Raw genomic sequence first — 27398 nt, 5'->3', positions numbered from 1 at the left:
CTATTATTCTGACATTTCACATTCTTAAAATAAAGTGGTGATCCTAACTGACCTAAGACAGGGAATTTTTGATAGGATTAAATGTCAGGAATTGTGAAAAACTGAGTTTAAATGTATTTGGCTAAGGTGTATGTAAACCGCCGACTTCAACTGTATATACTGCATTCTATTCTATAATATTCGACTGTATCTTAGTCCATGCCGCTCTGTCATTGCTTGTCCATATATGTATATTTTCTTAAATTCCATTCCTTACTAGTTTTGTGTGTATTAGGTATATGTTGTGAAATTGTTAGATATTACTTGTTAGATATTACTGAACTGTCGGAGCTAGAAGCACAAGCATTTCACTACACCCGCTATAACTGCTAAACACGTGTATGTTGGAAAGGTTGCATCCTATGACGGTGCCACGTTGAAAGTCACTGAGCTCTTCAGTAAGGCATTCTACTGTCAGTGTTTGTCTTTGGAGACTGCATGGCTGTGTGCTTCATTTTATACACCTGTCAGCAGAAATAGCCTAATCCAGTAATTTGAAGGGGTGTCCACATACTTTTGTATATCTATCTATCTATCTATCTATCTCTAATCTGCGAAGGAGACCGTGATCTCAGCATGACTCTTTGTTTAAATTAAGGTTAAATAAAATCTGGAACACCACTCGCCCCAAAACAGGCATCCTCTTATACAAGCCAAACAGGAAGCACATAAACAGGATATAAGAGACAAGTGGGTCAGTGTGTGTGGGATGAGGGGTTGTGCTGCCTGTTATATCACTTAGCGTCCATGTCCCTCTGTTTCAGAAGCTAGGTCGTGACCCCTCTGATGAGGACTGCTTCTTCGACCTCCTCAGCAAGTTCCAGAGCAGCCGCATGGACGACCAGCGCTGCCACCTCGACGACCCGAATGGAGAGAACGGAGAAAATGGCGAGAACGGAGGGGCCGTCTCTCTCAATGAAATGCTAGGTAGGTTAGCGAATTAGTGCTGTTACGACGGTCTAAAGCTAGAGGATCCCTGATACTTCTTGGGAATTCCATTACTTCCATTCCTTTGACATCAATGCATGACTCAATGCATCACTCAAAGCACACATTGCTGGACATCTCTAGTCCGAAATGTGTGGCTTTGATTTTTTTGGGTCAATTACAGTAAATGAAAGTAATCCTCCTCCCTTTTCTCTCAGATTCAGCGCTCATCACCTCGCCCCAGACAGAGGAACTGTTTGACCTGATCGTCAGCTCCCAGAGCCGTCGCCTGGACGACCAGCGGGTCAGTGTCAGCAACCTGCCCGGCCTCAGGATCACCCACAACAACCTGGGCCACCTGTGTGTTGACGCAGACCCCCAGGAGCCCAGTGATGACTTCTTCAACATGCTCATCAAGTGCCAGGTAAGGCCATGTCTCACTGCCTCAGAATCTCTATGGGTTGAATCTTAACCTTAGATCTGTGCTAATAACTTTCATTTTCGTGTTGAGTCTGAGAGTCTCCCATTGACATCCATCAATGCATAATTTAGGTAAAAGACCCAAATATTTGTGCTTATCTCAGGTTATGCATTCATAAATTGCAGCACTCATGAATTGCAATTTTAGATGTCTGTCTCTCCTTCTCTGTCACTATTTATCTCACTCTCCTGGTCTAAACCCAGTCCTCCAGGATCGATGACCAGCGGTGCTCCCCACCAGAAGGGGGGCCCCGGGCCCCCACGGTGCCTGACGAGGACTTCTTCAGTCTGATCCAGAGGGCACAGGCCAAGCGCATGGACGAACAGCGGGTCCACCTCCCCTCAGAAGAACAGGACGGGCCCGACTCCGACCCATCCAGGGACTCCAGCTAGGGGCCCAAGCAAACAGCCCTGGGGGCAGGATTCGAGACTGCGACCAAAACACTTGCATTTGCGACCCTTTGACTTGGCAATGTAAAACCAATTTTTTCTTTGGTCACTAGGTTGCCAGTGAAAATGTTTTGCTTGTCATGTTAGTTTTTGGTTCACAATGTGCTTTTTTCTATTATCAAGATTTATTCAAACAGCAGTGGGCAGCAACAATGGGTATGCAAACCAGGTATTCCAATTTTTTTATAGGGCCCTACAACTGTAGACTGACTGTTCAAAATCGCCAACACTAACCAGGTTTCCATCCAACCTTTTTATGTGAGTTAAGTACATGTCGGATAAAAAAAATTCAGGACAGGCCTGATGTAAACAGCTAATTTATCGGTAAAACAAAATACGCTACACAAGGTGGGATCTTTTTGTGTCTGTAAAATCAATTATGTGAGGAATGGTGGTGGAAACGCCTTTATGCACAAATATTGATATAATAATCATCATATCGAAGTAAACATGGACTCACGCGATGATATGTTGTGTGGTCATCCCACTACGACTCGGGAAACCATGCAGTTTATTAGGCTACAGATGAAATAAGTTATGATGAACTTCACATGGTGATGAAAGTGCACGGTAATGAGCTTGATGCTCCTGTCCAATAAATATTGAGGGTGTTATTCTGGTGACATGATGCTTGGCTGCCATTTGACAAATAATAATCTGCCATTTATCTATAATAATCTCATCATGTAGGCTATACCCGCACTGTATCTGCGAGCTGTTGGCTAGAGCGCACGTGCAAAGACGAGTGGGCACATTCGCTATATAACTCAATTTCTTTTGTGACAAAACCATCAGTAGACTTGAAAATGTGATGGAAACCCATTAAACTTTTTTATTTTTATTTCATAACCTCAAATATACGCACAGCCTTTTATCCGTAACAAGTCAATTTGATGGAAACACATCTCTGGTGGGAAAAGGCGCATTAGAATATTCGCATGAAAATCTGTCGCCAATTGGATGGAAACCTAGCTATTAACACAATTTTTGAGATTGCGCAAGGTTTTATTTTTTCCCTCCAAACAATCATGATATTGTCAAGTTAAAATGTAATTATTTCTGTTTGGAGGGTAAATCATTATAAGCTATTTACTCTGCCCACAAATTAAAAATAACATTTAAATGATGCATGCATCATCCGCTTTACCGGGCCAGTATTCATTTCATTGGAGCCAGTAGCTCCCAGTTGGCACTGGCCCGGTGTGCCACTGGCAAAATTAATTGAGAGGAGAATCGGGATTGAAGTAAATTAGATTGATGTGTGATGCAAGATCCAAACACAATGTGCAATAGGTGGCACTCTTTCAGCTGTTGTGAATCTATTTAGGTTTGAAAGCTGTACAAATCCGATAGAGGTGAAACTGAATTTATAGGAGAAATCTATGTGAATGAGGTGTTTCGCTAGGGTTTGAGACGACAAAAAGAAATGCGAGATATTGATATTTACCCCATCTACTGCCTTAATCCGTTTTTTTCAAACTCAGATTGTATTCCTAAGTGTCAGGGGTCTGTGGTTTCGAAGCGCATAATGGAGTAGTATTCGGTTTGAAGGATGACGATGATTGCTGCTGGTATTATTGGTGACAAACAGTATTGGCTATAGTTTGTAGTGGCAAAATTACATTCAGTGTTAGACAACAGCTCAAGAGACTACAGGAAGAATTATAAAACAGCATGGTTAGTCAAGGTCTATTCATTATAGAGTTCATTTCCTCTGGAGTACAAACAGGTATAAAAAAAAATTAAAAAGCATTTTTTCAAAATAGTCAAAGAAAATACATTTTTATGTATAATAGTATACAAAATATCAAGAAAATATTGTTTTAGAGATAGTTGAATCAAGCTCGAATCAATGTGCATCTCTTCAGTTAGGCCATGGAAGTGCCATTAGTGCAGTATATAGGCAGTATACTGATTGCAATCAACAAATGTCTAATGATTATGTATGCACTCACTAACTAAACTATGGATAAGAGCGTCTGCTAAATGACTAAAATGTAATGTAATGATTAAGCCCCCACAATGCCATCAACTTGATTGACTTGTCTCTGACCAATGAGCTTAGAGCTGACAGTCCAATGGATCGGGGACTTTTTTAGGACAGCACAGGAGTATATGTATAGCCTATGCACACATAATCCTGTGTTATGCAGGGATCTCCTGCTACAATGCCATAGCTGTTAGTCTTCAGTTTCCAACTGTCTACGAGGGGTTAGTCATATATTCTGCTGGTATACTGTCCCTTTGTGGTGAAACATGTGTACTACAGCTGTCTTGTGTACATCATTGGAAATGACAGACTTTCGTAATTCCTGAATAGTGAAGGTTGAGGGTGTAATCTTGTGCGCAAGTATAATGATTTTAAGCACTTTTTATTATTTCAGTGACAAGCTATACTTAATTGTACAGTATATACGTTGCATATTTTTTTCAGATCATTATGTAAAGGTTAGAGTATATTTGCAAAAAATGTTAGTGCCTATTGTATTTCTATTCTCTTGTGGTTATCAGAGTTATCCTGTAGCAGACCCAGTGGACCAAAGACAGGTGCAAACTGGAGAAATTAATCAAAAAACGGCTTGTAGTAAGATCTAAACGTACAGAAACGTGTTGCCTAACAGATGATCCACGATGGACATTTTTGTTGCTTTTCCTCTTTGGGACTCCATTTGTAAATGTGTTAGTTTTACCATGTAGCTCTACTTTGTACCTCAAGGGTCATGACCCTAACCCAGGGTGGGTCATAAACCTAACTCAGGATGGGTCGTGATCTATATGATTCATCTCGATCTCTGTAATAAGAGGCTTACAAGGTCCCAACTGTTTTCCAAACAGAGCTAATTTCCTCTATTTTTTCATCTCTTGTAAGGATAAACTTGGTCCAGATCTATCCGGTACGCTTCTATTTGTCACTACCATATGTACATATATTTTCTTTTTTTGTATTTGAGGACATGAAGATGTCCCGTCTGCTTTTAATAAAATATTGATTCAAATGTTTTATGTGCCTCTGTAGTCATGTCCCGTCAACAGTGTTCCATACATTACCATAAGAAAGTATGCTTTCAAACAACCGTCTTTGCTTCAACTTCAACACATTGCATGTAGGTGTTGTTGTGTTGTGCCTACCTTTTTTTGATTACACCCCATACTATATTGCAGAACCATTCTTACGTCCACACCCAATTGGTGCAGTGTATGATTCAATTTTCCCCCACCCAAAGTGGATAGTCTTTAGATATCCGATATGTAACGTTTTACATCATCATTATCAAATTAGTCTCCTCGCCCAGACAAGAACGACTCCTTATAACAGCAACTAAAAACAAGGTCATAAAAAAGGATGGGGAGTGTAATTGACTTGCCCTTGGTTGGGCGAGGCACAGTGAACTGACCAAACATGTTGGTTTGCTTTTCTCTGTTTTCCAAAGGAGATTACATAACAGTGACCAGTATGCAAAGAGATGCAGTGCTCTTTATTCAGCTTGAGTTGTGGTTCACCTTAGCACAATGGCTCTTTTCCTGTTTATTGCAAAGAGACAGATGCATCATTGTTATTTTATTGTTTGAGAGTCCTTTGATAATTCCTGGCATTTCCTGCACATAAACAGCCTCTCCTCTATGACGTTACAGGAGAGGCTGACTATGGGAAAACATTTTGAGCAAAGGCAAAGTAATTCCCATACATCTCAAGTCTTCTGCTGGAACAGACCACAAACCTCCTACGTAGCGCCACCCCCTCCCCAGCAGTTGGTTCTGTCCGTATTAAAGGAACAACATATCAATCTGCAGTTAGCTGATAATCCCCCTCTAACTGACTTCCTCATTAGCTTGGTCTCTCCCTAGCTTCCTAGTTCACTCTCTCTCTTCCCCTCGATTACACAACCTCTCCTCAATGAAGCAGGGTGTAAAATGTAAATGCAAAGGGAGCCGCCATGGATCGAACACACAACACATGATGACAATAGCTAATTCTTACAGCAGTTGCAGGCACACTGCCCACAAACCCCAACCTCCCCCTCCCACTCCTCCTCTCTCTCCCTCTTTTCCCAGAATGCACTGGTATCTGAGCAGGCTGAGCTGTGCTATAAAAAGTGGAGGAGGGGGAGGGAGAGCTGCCGTGCAGCAGGGACACTGCTCAGACACACACAGGATCCAGGGACAGTCACACTTGTGGACAGAGCCGCAACGTTACAGAGAGGTCAGTACAGAGGACAGACAGCCACACAATGGCAGCGGTGCAGAGGAATAAAAAGCGCAGGAAGCAGGGCTTGGGGCATAATTGTGCCGCAGGAACACAGAGAGGGGCTTGTGAGGGAATAGTGGGCAGGGCTGCTTGACAGACTGGAGAGAGACAGAGAGGGAGAGAGAGTGGCACTGTGAAGTGGCGCCTGACCCTAGCTGTAAGTGCTTCTCTGATGCAATGCATTTAGAGGCTATGGAAGGCTGAGGAAAAGGGCAGCTGAGGCACTTGCATACTGTATGTAGCATTGTCCTCATTCTGCTATTTACATTTTAGTCATTTAGCAGACGCTCTTATCCAGAGCGACTTACAGTTAGTGAGTGCATATATTTTCATGCTATGGTGTAAGAATGTCAGAGCCAAATGAAGTGTGTGTCATTCTATGTGTCATCCACCATGGCTGTGAATGGACTAGACCATGCCTGTACTGCATGCACAGTAGGAGATCAAAAGAACAGGCTTGGCTGTTTTCTACTATTTTTCATCCTTCATTGTCCATGGCAGAAACAACGTGCTCCTATGCCTGTCCGGTTGCTCATTCCCATCAACCCGCTGTCATGTTATTTGCAATATGCCACGTTGCATTGATGCGGGGTGTTGCATACCTTTTCATGCTATTGATTCTTCTCAGTTAATGGTAAAGATCCAAACCAGAAAGGCCCTACAGCCTGGAACTCACACACACCACACACCACACAGCTACAGTACACATCCTTCTCTCCCTCTCTCTTCACCCCCCCCTCTCTCTCTGTAAAGACCACAGAATATCTTAACTCAGACTGGGCTGATGATGTCAAAAAGCTCTCCTGCTTTCCCTTAAAGGGATATCACCACTATTAAAGGAGCAGTACCACAGGAGGACCACATACAATACAGTACATCACCTGCTTTGCATAACAGAGAGCTGTGGACACTGCAGTTGTATTGACAGATTATGTACTTATTGCTAAATACTCTTTGCTACACTTACATTGGCTTTACCAGCTAAGCAAGTGCAATCCAGCCTTCAATGTGCTTTCTGCGAATGGTTGACATGGTATCTGGGAACAGCTGCAGAGGGGACAGACAGGGTCTTTTTATAGCTGAACTGCATGACCGGAGACACCAATAACATGCTGGGGAAAGAGAGAGGTGCATTGGATATCCACAGACTTGAGTTAGGGGCGAGTGGGTTAGCAGATGCTTCTTGGTACAGGTTTTACGCACGTGGCTTACATGAGGAAACTGAATGGGTTGATTCTGGAGCATTCAGATGACGCTGACCTTGGTGCTGAAACATTACAGTGTCTGTGGAATCACGTTGTATTAATTGAAAAAAGTCCATTGCAGGAAGCAGTGCAATATTTTGAATGTATGCTTCTTTTGTGCATATGGAACATTTCTGGGATCTTTTATTTCAGCTCATGAAACATGGGACCAGCACTTTACATGTTGTGTTTATACAGTTTGGGAACCACTGCAGTAGAGCACAGTAGAGTACAGCACTGTATGGTATGGTACAGTGCAAGACAGAGTTTTATTCAGTACAGTAGAGTAAAGTAGAGTACAATAGAGTACACTAGACTAAAGTACGCTACAGTACAGTATAGTTTAATTCGGTAGAGTACAGTACAGTACAGTTTAGTTCAGTAGAGTAGAGTACATTAGAGTAAAGTAGGGTGCAATACAGTACACTATACTTTACTTGTCTTTACTGTACTGTGCTATACTTTTCTTTACTGTACTGTGTACTCTACTGTAATATAATGTACTCTGCTGTGCTCTACTGTACTGTGCGGTACTGCCCAAACTTGCGAAACATAGATGTCTATGATTGCTTCAGATTTGGTCTGGTCCAGATCGGACCAAATCTGAACCAATTATAGACTTCTATGTTTGGGCCAAATAAAGTCAGGACTGGACCAGAAAAAAAGATGCTCGGTCTGGACAGGACCAAAAAAGACATCCAAAAGACATCACCGTTGGTAAATACTTAGTGTAAAAAACGTGTAGAAAACATTACAGTCAACGTAATGGCCGATGTAAGGGGTCAACATAGTGCTGTGTACCACAATATAGCACACGTAACACGTCATGTGAAGTTAACCATACTTTTTATATATTTGTCCTATTTCACACATGTACATGTGTGTATTATACACGTGTGAATTGGAAATGTGTTTTATGCATATCCCAACTCCCCTTGAGACACCCTCAGAGAGTGGGGTCACGGCCAGGGTCTGCCATGATTAACCCCAGCTGCTTGGGCAGTACCCAGTCCTCCCCTGATTGGAGGAGGTGTGTGTTTGGCATGCCAAGGAGGCTGCACAGCCTAGTAAGGGCACCATAATAGGCCAGGGTGGGAGTCCCAAAGGGGCACAGAGATGACTCAGACGCCTGGGTGACATTTACAAAGGACACAGGGTCAACAGCTCTACATAAAACTTGCCACCCTGGACCTGGACTACAGAGTCCTACCACTTCTTTCTTTCTCCTCTTTGAGTGGGGTAGAATAATCTTATCAAGTACTGGCTGCCATATTGAAACACTTTTCCAAGGGTGAAATTTATACTTGAGCTTGTCTGTGGAACAGGTCTGAGCTGTGACTTTTTTTCTGGTGGATTATAAAAAATCACAAAGAAAATGAAAGGACATCTACGCTTAGCAAATTAAGATGCTACTAGTCACCTGCCTACCTGTGTCTTTGGCAGTGTCACTGGAAAATTAATCATAGGATTTTTTAAACCAGAAATGCCCATAGTGTGTTGTTGGTAACCTGTGAGTTTATGCACTGAAAATGATTACCACGACACGAGCAAACATGCAGCCATTATTCTACTCACCCCGAAATGAACCTAATATTCTGATTTCTCCATGGAGTTCAACTCAGGACACTCTCAACCGCAGGTTGACTTTTATTGTCATGAGTCTTGTCCTGGAGGCAGAACTGAGAGAATTCCCCTTAGAGAGGCCAGCTGCAGTCAAAATGGGCTATATTGTACAAATTCATGAAAACAAAAATTAGCTTTTTGGTCTTAATTTAAGGTTAAAGTTAGACATTAGGGTTAGGCATTAGGGTTAGCAGTGTGGTTATGGTTAGGGTTAGGCATTAGGGTTAGACATTAGGGTTAGCAGTGTGGTTAAGGTTAGGGTTAGGCATTAGGGTTAGACATTAGGGTTAGCAGTGTGGTTAAGGTTAGGGTTAGGCATTAGGGTTAGCAGTGTGGTTAAGGTTAGGGTTAGGCATTAGGGTTAGCAGTGTGGTTAAGGTTAGGGTTAGGCATTAGGGTTAGCAGTGTGGTTACGGTTAGGGTTAGGCATTAGGGTTAGCAGTGTGGTTACGGTTAGGGTTAGACATTAGGGTTAGCAGTGTGGTTAAGGTTAGGGTTAGACATTAGGGTTAGCAGTGTGGTTAAGGTTAGGGTTAGGCATTAGGGTTAGCAGTGTGGTTAAGGTTAGGGTTAGACATTAGGGTTAGCAGTGTGGTTAAGGTTAGGGTTAGGCATTAGGGTTAGCAGTGTGGTTACGGGTTAGGGTTAGCAGTGTGGTTACGGTTAGGGTTAAAATAAGATTGTATGACTTTGTGGCTGTGCCAGCTAGTGACCACTCCGCAAAGTTCCCTCCAGAACAGCTACTCTTCCTGGGGTCCAAACAGACTATGATAACCCCATTTTTTTAAACAATTGAGTCACTTAGCATTCTTATTTACATTTACGTCATTTAGCAGACGCTCTTATCCAGAGCAACTTACAGTTAGTGCATACATTATTTTTTATACCTGCCCCCCGTGGGAATCGAACCCACAACCCTGGCGTTGCAAACGCCATGCTCTACCAACTGAGCTACATCCCTGCCGGCCATTCCCTCCCCTACCCTGGACGACACTGGGCCAATTGTGCGCCGCCCCATGGGTCTCCCGGTCGCGGCCGGCTACGACAGAGCCTGGATTTGAACCAGGATCTCTAGTGGCACAGCTAGCACTGCAATGCAGTGCCTTAGACCACTGCGCCACTCGGGAGGTCTTATCCAGAGTGACTTACAGGAGCAATTAGGGTTAAGTGCTTTGCTCAAGGGCACAGACAGATTTTTCACCTAGTTGGCTCTGGGATTCAAACTAGCGACGTTTCAGTTACTGGCCCAACGCTCTTAACCTAACGCAAGGAGACTTCTTACTTTCTCGCTGAAAACCCAAATTGTAGGGTCAGCTTCTCCTATCCCAAGACACACTGAGTTTTACACTTACATTTACATTTACATTTTAGTCATTTAGCAGACGCTCTTATCTTATTGAGGGATACATTTTCATACTTATCCCTCAACAACTGATTGAAAAGCACCCTCCCTACCACCGCCTTTGTTTCAGCCAGCAATGACTGATTCTTGGTCAACTCGTGTCAGACCTTTTCATTTATTCCACAACAATTTATACAGGATCAGTTTTCTCTCCAACTGTTTAGCCAGTTGTTTCAGGCATATTCAAACTAACCACACAGCTAGGCTTCACCCTCGTCACATGACCCAGGCATGCAGCCATTTGAGCTTAGAGATCTGTTTACACATGCCATCCTGATGCACCCAGAAATGATCCTCCCTCCTCTTCCGGCCCTCTGGGACTTAGGAAGGCCTGAAGAAAACGCACAGGGAACAGTATTTTATATCTTATTTGGTCATATTAACTCATATTTACTGCAATCAGAAATATTCAGATTCCATTCCATAATACAGTTTTTGCGCAGGGATGGTACTATGCTCTGGTCTTGATTTTTTTGGGGTGTTAAGGAACATCAGGTTCAGCTATAATTTCTGGTTGAGGGGTATAACCGACTGCTGAGTGATCAGATACTGTACTGTACCTCTCATTGATTCTGTCCATCTTGAGTTATGTGGAAGATGCTAATGCAGCTGTAATTTACACTGGGGTCCTGAGTAATGCTTCTGACTTTACATGATGCTGACTTTACTTGATGCTGCATTCTAATGATTCCCTTCTGTGGACTGGGTTTATTGTTCTTAAGTCAAGTTATATTAAAGTTACATAATATACAAATGGTATTGTGTTTGTTCTGCAAAATACTTGGTCAATCAGAGATGTGGAGTCTGAGGAAACTTTATTCTCACATAAATTATAAGAAAGTAACAATTTCAGGCTGAAGTGGTTTAGACATTTCCTCTTTTGCTTGGACATCAACTGTCTTAATGTCAAAACTAAGAAAGAGTATAGGCTTTACTGCAATAATATGAGCATTTATTCAGATTAGATTATGTAATTTGCTGTAATTCTTTTGACAGGGACAAGTAAGTATACTAACACAGCATTCAATTGAAATCAACTGCTTTGGAGGACACAACAATATAAAAAAATGATAAGCTACTGACTGATATTACTGTATTTGGTTCTCTTTGAAATAGGAAAATGAGACTGTGTATCTATTTGCATGGAGTCAAATTCAGTCTAGGAAGTGGTACTAGCTCTGAATGTGCAAGCTAACTTTTTCTCTGTCTTCTATTTCAGTTAAAAATAATAGCCCTTACAGATCAAGATGGCAGGTAATTATGACAATTGATAAATATGTCGGTCTCCTTTTACATAAAACTTTTTTCATGGGAGAGGTACTTGTGTTCTAAGCAATGATTTATATATACACTAGATGACTTTGAGGGGGTGCTGTGATGAAGCCACTGCGTCTCCATCTTGGCACTCTCCCACGTTGTAAAAAATATTTTGAAAACTATGGAAATGCATTTATTAATGTCTTTATTCATTTTTGCAATGGTTATTCTATTACAGACAGTTTAATGCATAATTTAAAATTATATTGTGAGCTAAACATAATAAAATGTAAATATATATAAAAACATTTGTCTTAAAGTATACTGTTTTGAGATTACTAATGTTACTGTCCCCAGTACAATAAAAAAATACTTAAATATATGTAATTTTGTCCTTAAAACATTGAATTGAAATACTGTAGAATTCCACTCATTCCTAAGGAAATCACCTACTGGGGAGTGCCAATATGGCCAACCGGTGGCTTCAAAGCCTCTCAATAACGTAATTGGTCCTAAGTGTATGCTTAGGATATGGTGCCCTCTTCTGGTTATTTATGATATTGTAACAGCTGAAAGGAACATACTGTACCTTCACAGTCAACACAACATTCATATGGGAAAATAGATTATATGAGTTCGTAGCTATACATTCTATTGTTGTTTATTATTCGATGAGGGAACATTCAAGGTGAAAGAGATTTCTTAGCTACTTCTTATAGCTACTGCGTATAGCTACTACTTATCAGTGACAGAGTGCCTTCAGAAAGTATTCACACCCATTGACTTATTCCACATTTTGTTGTGTTAGGAATGATTAAACCATGCTGTCACGGCAAAATACAATTCAAAATTGATTAAAAATATGTTTGTTCTCACCCATCTACACACAATACTCCATAATGACAAAGTGAAAACCTGCTCTAAGAAAAATGTTGCTATTTTCTTGAAAATGAAATACATACATATTTTATTTACATAAGTATTCACACTCCTTTGCTATGACACTCCAAATTGAGCTCAGGTGCATCCAATTTCCTTTGATCGTCCTTAAGATGTCATTACAACTTCATTTGAGTCCATCTGTGGCCAATTCAATTGTTGGGACACGATTTAGAAAGAAACACGTATCTGTCTCTATAAGGTCCCACAGTTGACAGTGCATGTCAGAGCAGAAACTATACCATGAAGTTCAAGGAACTGTCTGTAGATCTCTGAGAATTGTGATGAAGCATATATCTGGGGAGGGGTATAAAACAAATTCTAGAGTCTTGAAAGTTTCGAAGAGCACAGTGGTCTCCATCATTGGGAAATTGAAAAAATATGGAACTAGCCAGACTCTGCCTAGAGCTGGCCATCCGACCAAACTGAGCATCCGGGCAAGAAGGACCTTGGTCAGGGATGTGACCCAATGACCACTCTGATAGAACTACAGTTGATTGGCTGAGATGGGAGAACCTGCCAGAAGGACAACAGTCTCTACAGCACTTCACCAATCTCAGGTTTATGGGAGAGTGGCTAGATGGAAGCCACTCCTGAGAAAAAGGCACATGACAGCACGCCTGGAGTTTGCAAAAAGGCACGTGAAAGACTGAGCTCATAAGGCAAAAGATTCTGTGCTCTGATGAGACAGAAATTGAACTCTTTGGCCTGAATGCAAAGCGCTATGTCTGGAGAAAACCAGGCACAGCTCATCACCCGTCTAACACCATCCCTACCATGAAGCATGGTGGTGGCAGCATCATGCTATGGAATGCTTTTCAGTGGTAGGGAATGGGAGACTGGTAAGGATAGAGGGGACAGTGAATGGTGCCAAATACAGGCAAATCCTTGATGAGAACCTGCTTCAGAGTGTAAACAACCTTAGACTGGGATTAAGATTTATGTTCCAACAGGATAATGACCCCAAGCATACAGCCAAAGCAACGTTGGAATGGCTTCAGAACAAGAATGTGAAAGTATTTTAGTGGCCCAGCCAAAGCCCAGATTTAAATCCCATTGAAAATCTGTGGAAAGACTTAAAGATTGCTATTCACTGCCGCTCCCCATCTAACTTAACAGAGGTTGAAAAAATCTGCAAGGAAGAATGGCAGAAAATCCCCAAATCCAGATGTGCAAAGCTGATACAGACTTACCCAAGACGACTCAAAGCTTTAATCGCCGCCAATGGTGCATCTACAAAGTATTGACTCAGGGGGTTCATTTACAATAAATGTGCAAACAATTCTAAAAACCTGTTTTCCCTTTGTCATTATGGGGTATTGTGTGTAGATGGCTGAGAAAAAAATTGATTTAATCCATTTTGAATTCAGGCTGTAACAACAAAAGGTGGAATAAGTCAAGGGGGGTGAATACTTTCTGAAGGCACTTGAGATATAGATAGGTTTACACTGCTTGTGCTTGACTCTTATCCAATCCAGATGTACAAATCTCAAAAGCCTTTAATAAAAGGTACTTTTGGATTCCCTAGTGACTCAAACACTGCATATTCTCATGTGGAATAACTCAGACCATTATGCATAAATACGCCACATTGCTACCAAATGTGTGTGACTACAGTGAATTTGGCTGATCTTAGCCCAGAGCTAGCTAGGGGCAATTTTCTATGTGGTCACAAAGCATTGTGAAGTGGTTGGCGAAGGTTGCCAAGGTAACTCCATTGTATATAAGTCCAAGAAGGCAGAGGTTCCATGTCAAGATGGGTTGCTCAGCCAGCTGCTCCAGACAAATTGTCCATTCTGATGATGGTTTGTTACACTCTTACAAAAACTTTGAGTGAACTTGGTTTACTCTCAGCAAGCTGCAGGGTTAATCAGTAATCGTCTGAAGTTGTTTCTAGAACTACCAGCTATGTTTCTCTGTTGTCTCTGTTCCTTCTAGACAAAATCAAGGACGCCAAGATCATCTTCGTTGTAGGTGAGTGAAATAATATAATATATAATCTTATTTTCTTCTTTCAAAATCAACACTATCGGGCAACACAGCACAAAATGCATGTTCTAAATGTCTGATATAAGGTGTAGTCAACACTTCTCTTGAAAGAATGCACTAAAGTAAACAGTAAATATACACAACAGCCCTGTGTCATAAACCAACCACCACTAAAGTTATGGTTAGATGGGATTCACCAACCAACCAACACTAACCCCTGTCCTCCTTGTATGTGTCCCCTAGGTGGGCCTGGCTCTGGTAAGGGCACCCAGTGTGAGAAGGTGGTGGCCAAGTATGGCTACACCCACCTATCTTCTGGGGACCTGCTGCGTGCTGAGGTAGCATCCGGCTCCGAGAGGGGCAAGACCCTCCAGGCCATCATGCAGAAGGGAGAGCTCGTACCCCTGGTAAGTGGCTGGGACAGTGCACACAGTCATCCCTAAAGCAGTTACTATGTAATAACATGTTAACAATGTTGTTACTACAGTAATTATAGTCTAACTACACAGGTTTAAGGTATAACGTACAGTTTGTGCTGAATTCCTTGCAATAAGTACCAATAAATCAGGTTAACACTCATTTTAATCAGATATTGTGTTCACCAAGGGTTGGAACCGGTTCAGGGAACAGAACCAAAAACAGGAAAATAATTACATTATTTGAGGAACAGAACCCAAACCGAAAACGAAAGTGATCTATACTGTTCCGGAACAGAATCGTTATTTTAAAAGCATGGGTACCAGTTAATAACGTTCCTTTATGTTCCCGGGCATTTTTTCCCAGTCGCAACAAAGCGCCTATGCAAAGCCCTCACTATGTCACTCAAACTTATTCCAGCGTCTGCCTGTCAGCTTGAAATCTTTGCCAGTGGGTGTGCGTATGTGTAGGTTAACTGCCCCTCCTCTCTGAAGCATAGGTTACTGTAGCCTAATGATGACGTTAGAAGCCTAATTCAAAAAATTGGGAGAGATGTTTAATTAGTGAAGAATGGATTTACTTTTTCAATGCTAGTTAAGGATACTATAGTTTTCACCTTTCACATTGGATTTATTAACCACAAAAAGGTAAGACGTGTTTTTAATTATTGTGCTGCTCTGCACACACAAGCTTGTTAGCTAGCTAGCTAACATTTGCTCTGGTCCAACGTTAAACCAACTCGGAAGTTCAAAGACATTCAAAGTTCCTCCATAGAAGCCGCTCCTCCGTAGGTATAATTCTGTGGGCCTAATTCAGATAATGCATGTCATAACAAGATGCCCAGCGCTTCAAAGCAAGCTTCCCCCATCCTCTCTCGCTCTCTCCTCATCCTCAACATTTCAGTTGCATCTCGCGCCCTACACTGTGACTGGCAGCATAGTGTGTGTGTTTATCTTTCATTATGATTAAACCATGCTGTCACGGCAAAATACAATTTGCTCTTAACGACTTTCCTATATAGATTAAGTCACTTACCCGCTCCACAGCAAGCTGCTCCATCCACACTGATTGGTGAAGTCATTTAATGTCGAACTAAATGTAAAAAATATATATATTTCAGAGGTTTAAAAAGGAACAGAAAGGAATGATATAAACTGGTACCTTCTTTTGGTTAGAACCGGTTCATAACTTTATTTTGCTGGTCGGAACAGTGGAACAGAACAAAAAAAATAATGGTTCTGTTCAGAACGAAACGATTGGAAAATAATTCTGGTTCCAAACCCTGGTGATCACAAGTTACTTTATGTCACTTTTCGACACAGAAGTGAAATTGTTCAAACATCTTTCTATGAAGGTGCGTGTGTTTCATGTCAATAAATAGTACATGTGCCCCCCTCCAGGACACAGTCTTGGACATGATCAAGGACGCCATGATCGCTAAGGCCGACGTGTCCAAGGGCTTCCTCATCGACGGCTATCCCCGTGAGGTCAAGCAGGGCGAGGAGTTTGAGAAGAAAGTAAGACGAGACAGGAACATGGATTCACATTCAGAAAATCCATATTTTTACATTGCTGTGCAATTAGGTTGCAGCAGTGCAAAAAAACTCAGAACGCAAGTTGAGAAACCTATGCACTTATGAGGTGTCCCGTCCTTTCAAAAATCACCAATAGCTCAATATCCCTCAATTTCCCACAGTTCTTCTCTCAAAATATATTTTTCTTTAGCACATCACCTCCCACTTAAGAGGACTATATCATTTCAACAACCTTTTTAAAGTTGTCCTGACCATTATGTTTATCTTCTCACAGATCGGAGCCCCCTGCTTGCTGCTGTACATTGACGCCAAGGGTGAGACCATGGTCAAGAGGCTGATGAAGCGCGGTGAGACCAGCGGTCGCGCTGACGACAACGAGGAGACGATCAAGAAGCGCTTGGACCTCTACTACAAAGCCACTGAGCCAGTCATCGCCTTCTACTCCAGCCGCGGCATCGTCAGGAAGGTAAGACTGTCGGCACTAGTTATAGGCTACTGTCATTGGTTGAATCCACAGGAGGTTGACGGCACCTTAATTGGGGAGAACAGGCTCGTGGTAATGGCTGGTGCGGAATGAGTGTTTAATGCCATTACATTTGTTCCGTTCCAGCCATTATTATGAGCCGTCCTCCCCTCAGCAGCCTCCACTGGTTGAATCCCAACATAAGAGAGAGAGATAGAGAGTGAAAGAGAGTGTCATAGAACAGTGTAAGATAAACAGTGTAAGATAAACAAAATAAATAAGTGGCATGTAAAAAAAGATATACATTGTGACAATATACCCAAGTGTCTGACCTTGCATCTCTTGTAAACTCTGAAAACTCAACTCTCTCTCTCAAAATTCTTATCATTTTACAATGATGACGCCACCGACATTGCAATCTCATTTCATGCCTTTCTCTCTCTCATTCTCCTCAGATTGACTCTGAGCTGCCCGTGGATGAAGTCTTCGGACACGTCGCCAAAGCTATCGATGACCTGAAGTAAAAAGCAACATGACTGGATATGAACATTGTTTTGGTCATTATTTTCTAAAAGTCCATCTTATGCCGAAGAAAGCAACAATCTGCTGAGTCACCACCCACAGGGCACACACTGGTTGAATCAACGTTGTTTCCACGTCATTTCAATTCAATTAAGTTGAACCAATGTGGAATAGACATTGAATTGATGTCTGTGCCCAGTGGGCTTGGTTATAATGAAAGACCATTAAGGAACAGCGCTGCCTTAATTTAACACTGTACTCCCTCTCCAGCAATAATCTCCTGTTTCAGTCCACCAACCACAACAGACACCCATATACGGCCATATTCACAAGAATGTCATAACTTCCTGAGAGTCTACTGTTCACTTCCTGTTTGTCCGCCATGTCTTCTCCACACTTCCTGTACAGTATGTCTATGTGTGTGCGTGTGTGCATGTACAATGCCTGCCTGGGGTGGCTCTGGGCTGCACTCTCTGCTCCTGTGCCGCCAAATAGACACCGGAGTATATGGGAAAGCATGGAGACTAGACTCCTTTATGGCTGGTGCTAAACGCCATGCAGTGACAGACATGGCAGCAGGCCATTACATCATACAGGCTTTCAGGATATAGTATAGTTCTCCCACAGCAGGAAAAGAGTACAATAGTAACCAACCATTGTAAAAGAAAATACAGCAGGCCCATGTTCTTATTTATTTCACTGTCTAACACCTCATGATATGTCCCATTACATCACATAACAGATAAGCTATAAAATATTATGCATAACATAAAAGCTATCCTTAAGATTTAAATAAATAAGCACTATGATTGTAATCTTTACATGGTATTATTTGCAGGTGCCTATTTGAAAATGTCACAATGTCTATCATCAAGTGATGTTACTGTAGTAGGATTGTGCAGCGCCCTTTGATCTGCTGCCGTTATTCATGTAGGTTTAGCCCAACAGGCCGCCAGATGGTGCTATTATTCCTTATGTCGTTTGTCATCTGGTGACAAATGACCCAAGGAATAACAGCGCCATCTGGCGGCCGGTTGGGTAATGTGTTTTGGCGCAGGAGATTTGTTTTCCTTTCCGAAGGAAGTAAATATTACTTTGCAGTTGTAATCTGTTGCTGGAAAACTATACCATCCAATTAGGATGAACTAATCCAATCTCCTCGAAAGGTAAGTTATTACTTTTGTAGTGGCTAACCTAACCCAATAATGTACTAAAGGAGCCTAACGTTACTCCTTATAGTCCAAGGACCTTAAATGTTCTGTTTAGAGGCAAATTGGCTCTGGCAGCTAAAACAGCCAAACACTCCATCTAAATGTGAATCGATTCTCAATTGCGGCTCGGTTCTAGAAACAAAAAGCCCTCTACTTACATATCATATCAAAATAATTTCACAAATACAAAAAATATACTGTTAACCGGTTTTAACACAGTTGAATCCAACAGTATTTTTCAGAGACAACACATTTGTGGCATCTGTTTTCCGTTTACATACATGTGTTTGGAGACGCATATAGCTAATTAGCACAGGTATGCCTCTGTCTTCTGTCTGTTTTCCATAAACAAGTGCTGTAACTTGGAAATATGGCCATGTGGGAACCCTAACCCCAACCCTATAAAGGTGTGTATAGTTGAACCTTTTGTTTTTTGAAAATAATTTCTCACTGATATGAAAGATACATTCCTTATGTTTCTAAAACTGTACCACAAGCGATGCGTTTTAACGTTTAGAGTGAGCGTCGGGGGTCTTAACCAAAATTCCCAGGCCAGAAGATACCATCTTCAATAGGCACTAAAAGTAGTTATCATCTATGAATGGGTTATGGATAACCTAGTTAAACGTTCCTGCTAGACACTCTAGCTCAGGTAGGATTGCAAATGTTCATAAACGTGTGCAAAACAACCCGCTTTCCAAACGTGGATCTTTGGTCGGGTCTTTTAACCATTTATTAGCAGCATAGATAAAAACAGAACACGATTCCATACTGGCAGATGTAATTACCGTAAGTCCATATCATAGATTCCATTGACCCAGCATATAGTACTTTAGTGTAAAAATGAGTGGAATATGCAAAGTCAGACAAACTATAGACAACCCAACACAACACACGTAAGTAGGCCAATTAACTGCTTCTACAGTCTGCCTGACTTGCAAATGATTTGAAAAAATACTGCACTCTAGTGGGCAAAAACTTGATGATCAAACCTATTGCCGCATATACCAGGGGTAGGCAACCCTGGTCTTGGAGTGCAGTGTAGCTTAGTTGGTAGAGCATGGCGCTTGCAATGCTAGAGTTGTGGGTTTGATTCCCATGGGGGACCAGTTTGAAAATGTATGCACTCACTACTGTAAGTTGCTCTGGATAAGAGTGTCAGCTAAATGACTAAAATGTGCTGCAGGTGCTTCATGTTTTTGGTTTAACTGACCTGGAATTTAGGCTATCACTGGGCCTCCCGCATGGAGCAGCTGTCTAAGGCACTGCATTGCAGTGCTAGAGTCCCATAGGGCGGCGCTCTAGCGACTCCTTGTGGTGGGTCGGGCACCTGCAGGCTGACCTCGGTTGTCAGTTGAACTGTGTTTCCTCCGACACATTGGTGTGGCTGGCTTCCGGGTTAAGTGGGTGGGTGTTAAGAAGCGCGGTTTGGCAGGTCATGTTTCGGAGGACGCATATCGACCTTTGCCTCCCGAGCCCGTTGGGGAGCTGCAGCGATGGGACAAGATCGAAAAAGTGGGTAAAAAATAACAATTTAGGCAATCACTGAACTGCTCAGTTGGTCAGGTGTGGTGCCTAGTTGTAACAAAATCCTGCAGTACCTGCATCGCTCCAGGAACAGGGTTGCCTACCCCTGGCATATACCATTAAAAAAACATGCTACCATAAAATAAAACAGCTCTTTCAGAAACCATGAAGCATAGTTTCAACATAGTCATACATCAAAACTATCCCTGAAACATCCCAACTTTACCCACTCAATAACAACCTTTTCAAAATCCATGCATGGCCCATAACAACAAAATCCCCACTTTACTAAAAGTGCTGAAGTGAGCATGCAGACACAACAGGATGTGGAGACACTGCTACACCAGTACATCCAGTGTGTTATTGGAACTTCCCACCTCCTGTACCTCACATCTCACACACAGCCCTCAGTAGGCTCACAAACACTTTCTAGCAGGTATCCGGGCTATCCTCCAAGGAGCGCTCTGCTCACGACTCCATGGCTACACTGGAAGGGGGATAAGGGGGGAAGAGAAAGAGGAAATTAGCTTCTTAGGGAGAGGATGTGTCCATTGGAAAGCCAATTAGAAAAGGCGTCAGTAAGCACTTTTATGAAGTCAGCAAGAGCGTGAGGAATGTCACGACTGTACCTAGTTTGAAGGTAGGGGTAACAATAAGGGAGAATGAGGGAGGGGGTGATTGCGTGTGTGTGCCATCACATATTAGGATACCAAAATGGGCCAGTTCAATCAGCCTTTCACATAGTAGCCTACATTACATAAAACATATACGACAGAAAAAATGCACTTTACAATGCATTCCTTTCACCAGCCATCATACAAATCAGTGGAGGCTGGTAGAGTGAGAAAAGGGGAGGATAGACAAATGCTTGATAGGCCTATATCACAGGAGGTTGGTGGCACCTTAATTGGGGAGGATGGGTTTGTGGTAATGGCTGGAGCGGAATTGTGGAATGGTATCAAATACATCAAATACATGGTTTGGTGCCATTCCATTCACCCCGTTCAAGCCATTATTATGAGCCGTCCTTCCGTCAACAACCTCCACTGGCCTACATGTACACCTGCAGCCTTAGGCCAATACTATGAATCAAAGAAAACCCAACGAGGGCCTCCATGATTTAACAAATGCACTGTATGACCTCCAGCTCCAGCCTTGCCTATCTCCCACGTCATGTTTCAAAGCCCTTTGCTAACACACTGCCTTGCCCCAGAACCCATGAGAGTCATAAGGAAACCTGTGAGCTGGCGCATGGACACTTTTACAAACGTCCCCCTCAGACTGACGTGCTGCTGGCTGGCGACATGGAAACCCATGGCACCATGCTGAAACCCGCGTCGACCCGCTGGACCAGCGATGACAGACGATGACCACAGAGCGGTGGATTGCTTCCTGTTATTGAAGGACTACAGAGAAGTACCCCCCCCCTCCCCTCGGTGGCCCACTGCAGATAGAAGGGAAGTGTCGCTCGCAGCTTATAGAGGAGACGCATCTTAAATGCCGAGGTGTACGTGCAGTCTGTCTGGTGCGCCTGGGACGTTGCTATGCCAGGCATGTGGGTGTTTATCTATCTAGCTGTCTGTGATGAATGGCCAATGTACTGTAGACCTCCTCGTGTCTACTTCCATGTAGAGGGGTGTCTACAACAAGCTGAACGTGTGTGCATGTTTTATTGAACAGGATTTGAGTTATGTGATATATGAATGTTTCCTGTTCTTCCCTTGAGTCATGTAGTCAAGAATGTTATCTAAGGTATCTCCCCTTTAAGTCTGGTGTCAACAATCTGAAATGTATAAATTTTTCGTAGTATAAAGGGCATGAGTCATGATCTGGAATCATGAGGCAAGTGTTTTTGTAGGCTACATAGCATCCTATAATCAAGTTCTTTCACAGGACTGGTACTATAGCAAACATGTATAGGCTACAAAACACATTGAGGAATAATCATATTCCGAATGTACACATACACTAAATGACCAAAAGTATGTGGACACCTGCTCGTCGAACATCTCATTCCAAAATTATGGACATTAATATGGAGTTGGTCCCCCCTTTGCTGCTATAACAGCCTACACTCTTCCGGGAAGGCTTTCTACTAGATGTTGGAACATTTCTACTGAGACTTGCTTCCATTAAGCCACAAGAGCATTAGTGCGGTCAGACACTGATGTTGGGCGATTAGGCCTGGCTCGCAGTCGTCATTCCAATTCATCCCAAAGGTGTTTGATGGGGTTGAGGTCAGGGCTCTGTGCAGGCCAGTCAAGTTCTTCCACACCGATCTCAACAAACCATTTATTTTCTGTATGGACCTCGCTTTGTGCATGGGGGCATTGTAATGCTGAATCAGGAAAGGTCCTTCCCTAAAATGTTGCCACAAAGTTGGAAGCACAGAATCGTCTAGAATGTCATTGTATGCAGTAGCATCAAGATTTCCCTTCACTGGAACTAAATGGCCTAGCCCGAACCATTATGCCTCCTCCACCAAACTTTACAGTTGGCACTATGCATTGGGGCAGGTAGCATTCTCCTGGCATCCGCCAAACCCAGATTCGTCCTTCAGACTGCCAGATGCTGAAGTGTGATTCATCACTCCAGAGAACGCGTTTCTACTGCCGGTAAGCTTTACACCACTCCATCTGACGCTCGGCATCGCTCCGGACGAACAGTTATTGTGCTGACGTTGCTTCCAGGGGCAGTTTGGAACTCGGTAGTGAGTGTTGCAACTGAGGACAGATTATTTTTACACGCTACACGCTTCAGCACTCGGCGGTTCCGTTCTGTGAGCTTGTGTGGCTTACCACTTCGCGGCTGAGCCGTTGTTGCTCCTAGACGTTTCCACTTAACAATAACAGCGCTTACAGTTGACCGGGGCAGCTCTAGCAGGGAATACATTTGACGAACTGACTTGTTTGGAAGGTGGCGTCCTACGACGGTGCCATGTTGAAAGTCACTGAGCTCATCAGTAAGGCCATTCTACTGCCAATGTTTTGTCTATGGAGATTGCATGGCTGTGCGCTCACTTTTATCCACCTGTCAGCAACGGGTGTGGCTGAAATAGCCGAATCCACTAATTTGAAGGGGTGTCCACATACTTTTGTATATACTGTATAGTGTTCCTTTTATTTATTTTTTATTGAACCTTTATTTAACTAGGCATGTCAGTTAAGAACCAATTCTTATTTACAATGACGGCCTACCAAAGGCAAAAGGCCTCCTGCGGGGATGGGGGATTAAAAATAAAAATATAGGACAAAACACACATCACGACAAGAGAGACACCACAACACTACATAAAGAGAGACCTAAGACAACAGCATAGCATGGCAGCAACACATGACAACACAGCATGGTAACAACACCACATGACAACAACATGGTAGCAACACAACATGGTAGCAGCACAAAACATGGTACAAACATTATTGGGCACAGACAACAGCACACAGGCAAGAAGGTAGAGACAACAATACATCACGCGAAGCAGTCACAACTGTCAGTAAGAGTGTCCATGATTGAGTCTTTGAATGAAGAGATGGAGATAAAACTTTCCAGTTTGAGTGTTTTTTGCAGCTCGTTCCAGTACTTGTACTGCAGTGGATGCTGCTGAGGGGAGGACGGCTCATAACAATGGCTGGAACGGAGCCAATGGAATTGCATCAATTGGAAACCATGTGTTTGATGTTGTTGATACCATTCCATCTATTCCAGCCATTACCACGAGCCCGTCCTCCCCAATTAAGGTGCCACCAACCTCCTGTGCTGTACTGACAATTCTTATAAGTTTTCATTTAAAATATAAAAAATTCATTTAAAGGTAGCATGCATCACTTTTACAAACATGTTCATCTGCATGCAGGCCAACAGTAGGCAAAGTAATTAACACATTAATTAAAATTCGTATTCCTATTGTGTTCTTAGCAACAACAATATCAAAATGTCTGCTCTTACTCCATAAATGGCACAGGCTTGTAAACATTATGTCTCCATCAAGTCGTTACCAGATCACATCATAACTATAAATGTTCAAAGCTCAAACACATGACAATGATAGTCTTGTAATCCGGATATGTTTTTAATAAAGATCCTGTCATGTGTGATTCCATGAAGGCTGCAGCTATTGTTGCAGTATGAAATAATGAATGTGTATTTTGTCCTTCACTGCAGTCTCCTGTTATGCCCTGTCTGCTTCTCTGACTATGACACCATAGCAACCACATAGGTGTTTGTGAGTTGGTCACAAATATACAACTAACCAGATAACTTATTAATTAGCCTATCAAATAAGAGATTTGACAAGAGGACAATTGTCGGATATCATCATCACATCATAATATATATATTTTTTTAAGGGGGTAGATCAGCTTTAATATTGCAGATAGATTGTAACTTCCATCAATGTAATTGTCTGCATCACATTCTATATTAGTAATATGTTTATACATAATTATTATTTATTTTCACTCTGAAATTACATTCCTGGTTACAAGATATCAATTTGTTCTCATAAACAAAACAGTCTTGAGGATGAGAGAGAGTACAGTCACAAGTCACAACTTCTATAGAGCGACAAATAATGATTGGAGCAATATTGGCCTCAAGAGGGCGGTGTGGTCCCAAGTTGTTTGTGACAATAATATATTATACTGAGGTGAGATTCTTCCAAAACCCAGGGATCATCATCATCCCATCTGAGATTATAAGGACACAACCCCTTACTCTTGATAATACATGACATTTTGGGTTATTACTATGGTGTTTCAATGTAATAAACCATGTTGAATGGGTTATGGAAAGAACAAACTCATGCTTCTGTGATTTATATATATTTTCATTCCTTAGGCTGCTACCTGTCGACCATATCTCATTGCTGTCGATTCACCTGAAATGCAAAATCTCATTGAAATCCCTAGTTTCTCTTTCACAATGTTCTGTGCTGACAAGCAGTGCGGGTATTGACGTCAGTGACGGGCATTAGCACCAGCGCGCGAAACTCTGGTCTTTGGGAGTGGTAAATCTGCGCTTCACCACCCGCCCAGCTACAGTAGAAAGTTTATGAGCGTTTACATGACTGGATGCTTCTTTCGCACTCGTGGATTATACCCGCAATTTAAAAGTTACATTCTCCATTGATATGTGAGTTTTTTTTTTTATCAATCCTTTGCTGTCAGCTTTAGTTGTTGTCCCTGATACAATGTATTTCCTTGATGTGTTGTTTATTTGAAGCCAATGATAGGTGACAATTAGGTGAGAAACTTGTTAAAAAGTATTAAAAAGTTGTGAACTGTGAGCTATTGTCAGAAAAACGTCTAGCCTATAGCCGTATTATCGTACATTTCTGAACTACTAGTTTCACTTTTTCATCCTATTTATTTCAGTCAAATGAAAAAGTAACGGTTTTGCTTTTATTTCACTTTAATAGCCTGTCTTCCGTTTGCCTGAAATATTCAACTACTTTCTGATGACCATTTTCTATAGTTAAAGCGTTATTAGGCATTTTACTCAATAATTCGGGTTTGTCTGGTTAAGGAAGTAGCCAAAGTTACTTTTGGTTTGCTTTGGTTGCATAAACAGTTTATATAGTCTTTTCCCCTCGCACTGTATGAATCATATAACAAGAGCAGTCTCCCCCTGCTTATCAGATCTCCTCATTGTAATATTATTTAAAGAAAGCGACGCCATACCGTTTCCTGGCAGACTGGGCCAGCAGTTACTGACCACTGGATAACCCTAGAGCTCTGGGCCCCAACGAATATGCTAGGCTATCCAAGAACAGATAATCCCATTGGAAGTATAAAGGTAATACATTTGTAGCCTATCATTAGTTGCACATGCAGTAGTTGATGGCAATGTCATGTGTCAAGTTTTAACTGATTATCCAATTTTTCATCTGAATTTGGTATCATAGCAACAGTTATAATCAAGCACCTAGAAAATGGGGGGTAGCTGAGTAGAGAGAGGTACAGTACATACATTTATTAGAAATGGCCTTGTTAATCATCACCAACATAGATGTTAATCAGTGTACTGCATCTGATCCTAGACATTTAGGAACAAGCCCTCAGGAGAGAAAATTTAATCCTATAATAATCTCAGATAGCACTGTTCCAGATAAAAGACAGAAAAAAAGAAAGTAATGCAGTTTATAATCTTGGCAACACCATCTCACAATTTAATTTTCAACGGGAAAGGTTCCTTGAGGGGATTTGTTAAGCTTGCCAGCATTGAGTGTAGAGGATGAGTATTACATTGATTAATATGCATTGAAATTATATAGATTCTACTCTGATGTAATGATATAAATGTGCAACATCACTTATATCAGAGGTATACACTATTCCTTATTGATTGGATCTTTTCAGTATTCACCTCATCTATGACTTTGCTTGGCAGTTGGCTATCTCCTACTGACGTCCCGCCTCTTTTCTCCAAGCTGACCTTTGACCTATCAAGGCTGGATTTGTGTGGTCACCCCTCTGGAGCGGAACCACTGCCACCACAGTCACAGACGTGCTGCCATTGGACGAGGACGCTGCTCTCGCTGCCCGAGCACCTAGACACCGGCTAGTTCTTCTTTGAGACTCCCACAGATATCTGACTTAGAGATGGAGAGCAGCAACATGTCGCTTTTACCTCTGCTTCTACTGTGCCTTGCCATCGCCACTTCAGGTAAGACCAATGGTTGGTTGAACCTCCAACTACCATCTCTTCTTAATGGTTGTGTTAGTGAAGAGCTGTTTGGTTGACGGCTAGTATGCTAGACTCGACTTGGAGACTGGTGCTGAATTGAAGCCTAGAGGGTCTTTCCTTCTGTGTAAGCAAAGTTCAAAAATTAACCTTGATTTGACCTCTCATGACTTTGTTATTCTAACCTCATCTCTTTTTTAAAAAAACAATTAGGGCTTTATTTTCACATCTGTTTTCAGTGGTTCTCTCTCAGGATTACCAGTTGATTGGATGAGTCTGTATATAGAGGTGTATCGTTTAGGTATAGATATCTGTAGGTATGATAAATAGAGCTCGCCAGCTTGTAGTCCTAAAAAACGGAAATTAAACCTCTGGTTCGTTCAGCCATTCCTATGGGGGAAATCAATGGGGAAAGAATGGGGTTTTGGGATAAATGCAGAAAA

At 42.0% G+C, this 27398-nt stretch overlaps 3 protein-coding genes across 8 annotated transcripts in view; all 3 read left to right on the top strand.

The window, feature by feature from the left end:
* Window positions 1–4897, top strand: part of LOC311099767 (G-protein-signaling modulator 1-like) — a 79226-nt gene extending 74329 nt beyond the window's left edge. Inside the window, exons 12-14 of one of the 2 annotated variants that reach the window (XM_084140511.1) lie at window positions 807–966; window positions 1185–1390; window positions 1651–4897. In XM_084140511.1, the coding sequence (XP_083996637.1) occupies window positions 807–966; window positions 1185–1390; window positions 1651–1839 (555 nt within the window). In that variant the 3' untranslated portion in view covers window positions 1840–4897. Of the gene's footprint in view, window positions 1–803; window positions 967–1184; window positions 1391–1650 lie in introns of both variants that reach the window. The other variant, XM_084140510.1, reaches the window with a different exon arrangement.
* A 1071-nt stretch (window positions 4898–5968) lies between these two features.
* Window positions 5969–19164, top strand: LOC311099518 (adenylate kinase isoenzyme 1). Its single transcript, XM_084140220.1, has 7 exons — window positions 5969–6097; window positions 11631–11665; window positions 14546–14581; window positions 14840–15003; window positions 16414–16530; window positions 16823–17014; window positions 17467–19164. The coding sequence occupies exons 2-7, from the start codon at window positions 11659–11661 to the stop codon at window positions 17533–17535; spliced, it is 585 nt and encodes a 194-aa protein (XP_083996346.1). The 5' UTR covers window positions 5969–6097; window positions 11631–11658; the 3' UTR covers window positions 17536–19164.
* A 6127-nt stretch (window positions 19165–25291) lies between these two features.
* Window positions 25292–27398, top strand: part of LOC311100323 (endoglin-like) — a 47968-nt gene continuing 45861 nt past the window's right edge. For 2 of the 5 annotated variants that reach the window (XM_084141200.1, XM_084141204.1), the window contains exons 1-2: window positions 25292–25404; window positions 26702–26937. In XM_084141200.1, the coding sequence (XP_083997326.1) occupies window positions 26874–26937 (64 nt within the window). In that variant the 5' untranslated portion in view covers window positions 25292–25404; window positions 26702–26873. Of the gene's footprint in view, window positions 25405–25910; window positions 26068–26661; window positions 26938–27398 lie in introns of all 5 variants that reach the window. The other 3 variants (XM_084141203.1, XM_084141202.1, XM_084141201.1) reach the window with 3 other exon arrangements.

The sequence above is a fragment of the Coregonus lavaretus genome (genome assembly GCF_964263955.1).
Source record: "Coregonus lavaretus genome assembly, chromosome: 24".
NCBI lineage: Eukaryota > Metazoa > Chordata > Actinopteri > Salmoniformes > Salmonidae > Coregonus > Coregonus lavaretus.
The sequence above is the reverse complement of the archived record's forward strand: the minus strand, read 5'-3'. Positions and strand labels throughout refer to the sequence as shown.

Excerpts from the sequence above, each read along its gene's own strand:
- LOC311099518 (XM_084140220.1), top strand. Across the intron at positions 16,531-16,822 it reads GCGAGGAGTTTGAGAAGAAA|ATCGGAGCCCCCTGCTTGCT; the intron begins GTAAGACGAGAC and ends ATCTTCTCACAG. Across the intron at positions 17,015-17,466 it reads GCCGCGGCATCGTCAGGAAG|ATTGACTCTGAGCTGCCCGT; the intron begins GTAAGACTGTCG and ends CATTCTCCTCAG.